Genomic DNA, 7,934 nt, shown 5'->3' with positions numbered 1-7,934 from the left:
CCCTGCCACTGCCAAGCCTCCTATTTTGTGGGCGGAACGAGCCCCTTCAGGTGGGTGGGCGGGTGGGCACGAGATTCCCCAGGCTCAGTGGGCGTCCTCCTCGCCGCAGTACGAGCCCATTGTCACCGCGGGCAACGAGGCCCTGGTCCACCACATGGAGATCTTCCAGTGCTCGGCCACCTACGAGAGCTTCCCCCACTTCAACGGGCCCTGCGACTCCAAGATGAAGCCGGAGCGTCTCAGCTACTGCCGCCACGTGCTGGCTGCCTGGGCTCTGGGCGCGAAGGTGGGCCATGGGGACCTCAGGGCTGACCGCCACTGTGCCCGCTCGCTAGGGTGACCCCTAACCTATCTCCCCTCTTGGGCCTTCATGACTGCAGCCACAGACGGGTCCAGGCCCTGGGTGCTAAGGCAGGCAACTGGGATCTTAGGGTGGACACCCAACTGTGTCCCCTCTCTGGGCCAGGTCCCCTTATCCATCCCTCTTTTCCTCTGGATCTGACCCCCTTACCTGTGTCGCCTCTCTGGGCCCAACCCCCTTACCTGTCCCCTGTCCTTAGGCCCAACCCCTTTGCCTGTCTCCCCAGCGGCTTGGCTGGAGAGGTGGGAGGCAGAAATGATCACTCCCCCACCCGCCACCCCACTCAAAGTCTCCGCCCCTCGCCTAGCCTGCTAGCCGCAGCGTGCCAAGATCCCACAGGAGTCCCCAAGGCTGGCCTCCTGTCCCCCCTGGCACTGTGGGTTTGGGGAACAGCGTGGGCCCACCAGGATTCAGCAGCCCAGCAGGAGAGGGAGGGTGTCGGCAGATGGTGGGGGTGTAGGGGCCAGGCAGGGCCCAGGTGCACTTCTCCACTGTGTGCAGTGGGTGCAAGCCTCTCACCAGGGCTGCCCCTCATTCTGAGTGGTGGGTGGGCCTGCTGACCACGAGGGCCTGTCTCCCCACACACACTGGGGTTGACTGGGTTGTGAGACTCTTTGTTGACACTCACTCCCCTTTCCACCTGCAGGCGTTTTACTACCCGGAGGAAGTGGGCTTGCCCTTTGGCGGTCAGGGCTCCTCCCGGTACCTCCGCTTAGAGGTCCACTACCACAACCCTCTGAACACCCAAGGTAGGTGGCCGGTGTGTGCGGAGTGAGTGTGTACCCCGGTTTCCTGACCGTGTGCAGGGGTGCAGGCGGGCCTGCTCTGGGTCCCCATGCCTCTCCTGGGCAGTGGGCCCTGCTGTCCGGCCTCTGCAGGACAGAGTGTGGCATGTGACTGGTGAGTGATGTCCCCTGGTGCGCAGGGCTTGTCCTCACTGTGCAGTGCTGCCGAGTTGCTACGTGGTCACTCACCAACCCCAGGCCTCACCCTGGCTCCGTGGACTGACGGGATGGCCACTCTCCCTGCAGACCTGTGAGAGGCGCCCTGGGGACGCATGAGCAGAGGGCCAGGGTCGAGGGGGAGGCGTGTCCCGTCCAGGCTGTGCAGGGATGGGAGGAGGGGAGCAGAGAGTGTGTCCAGGAGTGGCTAGCAGTGAAGGGGCAGAAGCAGAGAGGGGGCGGGCGCTGCTGGATCGCCCTGTGCTATCCGTGTGAGGGAAAGGCAGAAATAGCCTGGGCGCTAAGGAAGAATATCACTCCAGGCTGAGTGCCAGCCCCCGGCCCTCACTGTGAGCCCCCTCCCCTGTTTTCTCACCTCCCGCTGCTCTGGGGAGGCGGGGCAAACCCCACCCCCACCTCTACCCCCGGGGCCCAAGGCTGGCACTGCTCCCTGTCCATTGGCAGCGATGGTGATGTTTCAGCGGCGTAAGTGGTGCTCCATGTAGCCGTGGAATGATCTGTGACCTGAGCGGCAGGGAATCCGTCACCTGCATTTAAGCCCCACGTGCGATGTATTGCTCATTTAAAACCCGAAAGCAAAGGGATTTTTGGAGAAAAGCCTTAAGCGGCAGGGCAGCCTGTTTGCCAGATGCCCCGGTGCACCTGTGTGCCCTCTGCAGCTGCCAGGATGGGCCTGTCACTCCCTGAATCTTGGGGTGAGTCGCTCTTCTATAAATACCAAGGTCCCACGATTATTTCGTGGCTGAATCCCCAGCTTAACAAATTGCATCACCCCCCTTCTGGTCCTTCCCCCCTGAGGTCATCAGCCTGGAGAGTGAGGAGCTGCTGGAGTTTGGACAAGGACAGGGGTTGCGGGAGGGAGGCCAGGCGGAGCATTCCAAAGGGAGGGGGCAGGGAGGGCCCAGACCCCCCAGCAAGACCCCTGGCAGCCAGTGACCAGCTCTGGGCTCGAGCCCCAGCTTGGCACTTTGCGGCTTGGCAGGTCTTGGCTGAAGTCTTTAGTAGTTCGGGGTTTGAGCCTCAGTTTCCCTGTCTGTAAAATGGGGGGGGGGCGATGATTCTTTGTGTGTCTGTGTGTGTGTGCAATGATTCTTACCACGCAGAATGTCCGTGGAGGTGCTGGGATGTGTGGGAGCAACCTCCGACCCCAGGGCAGGAATTAGGGTCCGTGCCCTCTTCTTTTGGCCTTCTCAGTGACAGGAGGGGACATGTGGGGGTCAGGGAGAAGGGAGGAGACAACAGAAACTGCTCCCGACTCCTTGGCCTCCCGGCTGCAGTGTCTGCCCTGCGTGTTCCTGGGCACCACGGCCTCCCAGCCCGGGACTGTGTGCCAGGCCTTGATGGTGGCACCTTTCTGAGAAGATTCTTGTCCTTGTGGATGTGCCCATATGTACCACCTCACACGTCTCCCCACACATGACGAAGGGGTCCCAGGCCCCTCCTGCCACACAGGCCATGCCAGCTCATCTGGCAGACATCCCAGGGGTGGAGCCTGTCCAGCCCTCTAGACACCCAAGGGGCCTGCCCTCAGATCTTCTGAGGACGGCGCTGCAGACTGGCCCACAACAAGCGGAGGTCCAGGCAGGGGTCGGGGACACCGGGGGTCATGCAGATGTGGGGCTGCGCCTGTGGGCACCGGAGCCCCACATCACTGACCACCAGATGCAGATGGCTGATGGGAGGCTGCCCAGTGGTCAAGATAGATCACAGGTGACAGATAGGCAGATAGATAAATAGGTAGGTAGATAGGCAGATGGATAGATAGATACATACATGGATAGGTACATAGTTAGATAGCTGGATAGATAGGTAGATAGATAGATAGATAGATAGATAGATAGATAGATAGATAGATAGATAGATGATAGAGCTATTGGTAGAGAGATCTAGAAATGATAGATAGATAGGTGGATGATAGAGCTATAGAGAGATATATAGTTACATAGATCCATAGATAGCTCTATAGATAGATGATAGAGCTATAGGTAGAGAGATCTAGAAATGATAGATAGATAGGTAGATAGATGGATGGATGATAGAGCTATAGAGAGATATATAGTTACATAGATCCATAGATAGCTCTATAGATAGATGATAGAGCTATAGGTAGAGAGATCTAGAAATGATAGATAGATAGATAGATGGATGATAGAGCTATAGAGAGATATATAGATAATTACATAGATCCATAGATAGCTCTATAGATAAATGATAGAGCTATAGGTAGAGAGATCTAGAAATGATAGATAGCTAGCTAGATAGATAAATAGATAGCTGTTGTTTGGTGCCATCGAGTGGTTCTGACCCCTACCCACCCTGGGCACAACAGAAGGAAACTCTGCCAGTGCCGTGCCACCCTCACCATTGCCCATGCTTGAGCCCATGGTTGTAGCCGCCGTGTCCATCCTCTCCTTGAGGACCCTCCTCCCTTTCACCGCCCCTCTATTTTGCCAAGCAGGATGTCCCTCTCCAAGGGCTGGTCTCTCCTGACAACATGTCCCAAGTACCTGAGACAGTCTCACCACCCTTGCTTCTAAGGAGCGCTCTGGCTGCACATCTCCCAAGGCAGACTCGTCTGTCCGTCCTTCGGGCCGTCCGTGGTCCTGCCGCATCCTTCGCCAGCACCGCACGCAGTTCAGATGCACCGATCATTCCTGGGTCTCCTCAGTCAGTGTCCAGCACATGCATGCTGGGAGGCCGTGGGCACACCTCAGTGTCGAGCAGTGGGCACACCTCGGTCCTCCAAGTGACATCCTCGCTCTCCCACACCCTGGAGAGTCTTGTGCTGCAGGGTTCGCTCACGTCATGCGTCCTTTGAGCTCCTGACGGCGGCTTCCATGAGCCCTGATTGTGGACCCAAGCAAGACAAGGTCTGGACAACCATCGACCTTTTCTCCGTGGATCAGGATGCTCCTGTGGGTCCCGTTGGGAGGATGTCGGTCTTCTTTCCACGGAGTTGTCTCCGCACTGCAGGCTGCGGTCCTTGGTCTTCATCAGCAAGCGCTTCAAGCCGTCCTCGGTAGGAAAGGTGGTGCCACCTGCACGTTGTGGGTTGTTGTTCAGCCTTCCTCCAATCCTGATGCCACACTCTTCTTCAGACAGCCCAGCCCCTGATGATCTGCTCAGCGCTCAGACGGAATAAGTGCGGGGAGAGGACACAGCCCTGACGCACGCCTCTCCTGGTTTTGAAACCTGACGTATTGTCTTGCTCTGTTCATGCAACTCCTCTAGGTCCACATACAAGTTAACAAAGCCTAGTGGTGAACAATTTGAAGAGGCCTATCATTGTCTTCGGTCAGAAATTGATGAAGCATGTAGTCAAGCTGCATGGATAATTATGGGTGATGGGAAGGCAAATGTTGGAAACAAAGAGGAAGAGTCAGTGGTTGGAAAATATGGACTTGGTGACAGAAACGAAGCTGGAGATCACGTGACAGAAGTTCGCCACATCATCGACTTGTTCTTGGCAAATAGCTTTTCTCAACAACACGAGAGGTGACTACATGCACGGACGTGTCCAGCAGGAAGGCCCAGAAATCAGACGGACCGCATCTGCGGGAAGAGGCGATGGAGAAGCTCAAGGTCAGCAGCTAAACCTGGCCAGGGGCCGGCTGTGGAGCAAACCCTCCATCGCTCTCACCTGAATTCAGGGTACAGCTGAGCACTGTGAAGAAAGTCGACCAGAGCCGCAGTACGACCTGGAGTCTGTCCCACCTGAATTCAGAGAACACCTCAGGAACAGGTTGGACGCATTGAACACTGGCGCCAGAAGAGGGTCATGATATAGATAGATGTTAGGTGGTGCGGTGGTTGTGTTAGGTGTGGCCGACTCAAGTGACCCCATGGCAACAGAGCAAAACCCTGCTTGGTCCTGCGCCAGCCTCACAGTCGCCGCTACACTTGAGCCCATGGTTGCAACTGCCGTGTCCGTCCACCCTGTCCAGGGTCCTCCTCTTTTACACTGCCCCTCTACTTTACCGAGCCCGATGTCCCTCTGCAGGGATCGGTCTCTCCTGATGTCCAAAATACACGGGACGAAGCCTCGCCATCCTTCTGACTGTCCTGCTTCCAGGACAGATCTGTTTGTTTTCTTGGCAGTCGGGGTACGTTCCATCTTCCTGCCGGCCCCACTATCCAAATGCTCCTTCTGTCTTCACGCTGAGGATGGAGGTGCGGCTGACCCAAGCCATGGTAGTCTCAATCACCTCCTGTGAATGTGGGAGTTGGACATGGAATAAAGAAGATGATAGGTAAGCAGGTAGGTGGTAGGTAGGCAGGTAGGTGGTAGGTAGAGAGATAAAAGGTAAGCAGATGATCGGTAGATTGGTACGTAAAAGACAGGCAGGTAGGTGGGTAGGTGGGTCTGTTAGTCTGGGTAAGCTAGGGAAACAAATCCACAGAAACTCATCTGTATAAGAGAGAGTTTTATATAAAGGGTAAGTGTATATTCAGAAAGCATCCCAGCCCAGTGCTGCCCAAGCCCACAAGTCCAACATCAGCACATATGTTTGACACCAATCTACAAAGTCCCCCTCCATCTCACAAAACACACGCAATGATGCCAACTGCAGGAGGAAAGCTGAATCAGTGAGCGTGTAAGCATCTCAGCACTGGCAGGGTCTCCACACGGCTGCTCCAGCACCCAGGGCTGCATCAGGGTAGGTCCATGTGGCTTCTCCTTGGGGATGTCTCACAGGAAGTGAGCCTTGCCAGCTGAAGCAGGGAACTGGCTAAGGCAGCTGCACTCTGGTGCAACCACCGAAAGCAAGAGACCTGAGAACTAAAAAGGCGAGGTTCACTAAGCCACTTGTGTTTATCAGCCAGGTTGGCACAATAAACCTTACCTCTCTCAGTAGGTAGGCAGGCAGGCAGAGAGAGGACAGATGAGCAGATGGATACGCTACTGTTGGGTCTGCAGCAGCTCACAGAGACCCCACGTGCCACAGAACAAAACCTGGCTTGATCCTTGCCATCCTTAAGGTCAAGTGCAAATCCCCATCGCAGCCAGTGGGGCCCCATCTCACCGAGGGTCCAGCTCACCCTCAGTGACCTCTACTTGGCCAAAGACGGTGTCCTCCTCTCTCTTGACCTGTGGGTGCTCGTGTGGGGCTGTGGCATTGGAGCCTGACCACCACAGGCGACCCTGCTGGTCTCGGCACTGGTGGCACGGTTTCCAGCATCGCAGCCCCACGAGCCCTCACAGGGTGGCTGGCTGGCAGACAGGTGGTGGTGGGTCTGGAAGGACAGCTGGGGCCAGACCCACAGCAGGTGGCTTGAGCACCAAGTGCTCCTTCTGGAGAGGCAGAGGGACCAGCCCCGTGCCCTTGACCCTAAGAAGGACAGTGACCGGGATGGTGACTGCACAGTGCTAACCTGCCCCAGGCGGCCATGCTCCTGCTGAGCGACTTCAGGGAGAAGGGCTCAGTAGATAGGCCCAAAGTGAGGCAGCGTGGGGTGCACACACTCTCATTTACTTGGGGAGGTGTCCGGGGGGTGCTCCACCCCTTCTCTGCCTCAGCCCGGGGCCTCGAGGCTGCAGCTCCAGCTCCAGTTCCAGCTGAGGTTCCTGGCCCGTGGAAGACGACATAGACAAGCGCTCTGGAAGCCATCCCAGGGCAAGATCCAATGTTCTCCCGGTCCCAAATCCACCGAGCCACGCCCACCCCGCTAGGGGAGCCTTCATCCCGGCCCCGCCCCGCCCGGCTCCCGGTCCGCTGCTCTTCCCTTGCAACAGGTGGGAGATGGGCCCTGACAGCTGCGGGGTGGGGACAGGCAGCAGGTGCGGGGCCAGCGCCAGCCCCGCGGAGCACGGAGGGGCTCACGGCTGGCCTTCCCGCAGGCCGGCGCGACTCCTCGGGCATCCGCCTGTACTACACGCGCTCGCTGCGGCGCTACGACGCGGGCATCATGGAGCTGGGGCTGGTGTACACGCCCGTGATGGCCATCCCTCCGCGGGAGCCCGCCTTCACGCTCACGGGCTACTGCACCGACAAGTGCACCCAGCTGGTGAGCCCCCACCCACCCTCCCCACATTGCGTTTTAAACCTTCTAGATTCGAACTCATTCAGGTGTGCAGAAAAGTCACGTGGGAGGGAAAGTCCCACAGCCCCCCCCTCCGCCCCACCCATTTCCCCCTCTTGTGTTGATGGGACCTCCCATCCCCCACATTCCCTGGTCCCCCCAGTGCCCCCCACCCACAACGTTCCTCCGTCACACACACAGGATCCTCTGTGGCCCCCCAAGCTTCTCCCTAACCCCCACATTTCCCAGTCCACAGTGCCCCACCCCCAAGTCCCTGGTCACTGCCGTGCCCTCCATGGGAGCTCGCTGAGGGTGGGGACACTGCTCCAAGGGGTAGGCCAAGGTCTTCCACCACCTTAAAGAGTCAGTCTTGGAAGCTGGTGCAGACAGGGCCGAGGGGAGCTGGGGTGGACTCGGGGTGGGGGTGGGGTGGATTGGGTGGCCTGTGAAGTGAGCAACTGCAGGTGAGACAGGTTGAACTGAGGTGATATGAGCCAACAAGGGCAGACAGACAGATACGGTGTGCTCCTGCTGTTCCTCCACCCGTAAAGCGGCCGCAAGCCCAGGTCGGCCCGCGCACCACCACAGCC

General features: G+C 57.9%; 1 protein-coding gene across 1 annotated transcript in view; it reads left to right on the top strand.

Moving 5' to 3' along the window:
• DBH (dopamine beta-hydroxylase) overlaps positions 1-7,934 on the top strand; it is a 22,175-nt gene that overhangs the window by 7,038 nt on the left and 7,203 nt on the right. Inside the window, exons 2-4 of the mRNA XM_045289359.1 lie at positions 110-286; positions 1,008-1,110; positions 7,163-7,329. Of these exons, the coding sequence (XP_045145294.1) occupies positions 110-286; positions 1,008-1,110; positions 7,163-7,329 (447 nt within the window). The remainder of the gene's footprint in view (positions 1-109; positions 287-1,007; positions 1,111-7,162; positions 7,330-7,934) is intronic.

The sequence above is a fragment of the Echinops telfairi genome, unplaced genomic scaffold, assembly GCF_000313985.2.
Source record: "Echinops telfairi isolate 266 unplaced genomic scaffold, ASM31398v2 ScPeMD7_25;HRSCAF=90, whole genome shotgun sequence".
Classification (NCBI taxonomy): Eukaryota; Metazoa; Chordata; class Mammalia; order Afrosoricida; family Tenrecidae; genus Echinops; species Echinops telfairi.
This window is presented reverse-complemented; position numbering and strand designations above follow the sequence as displayed.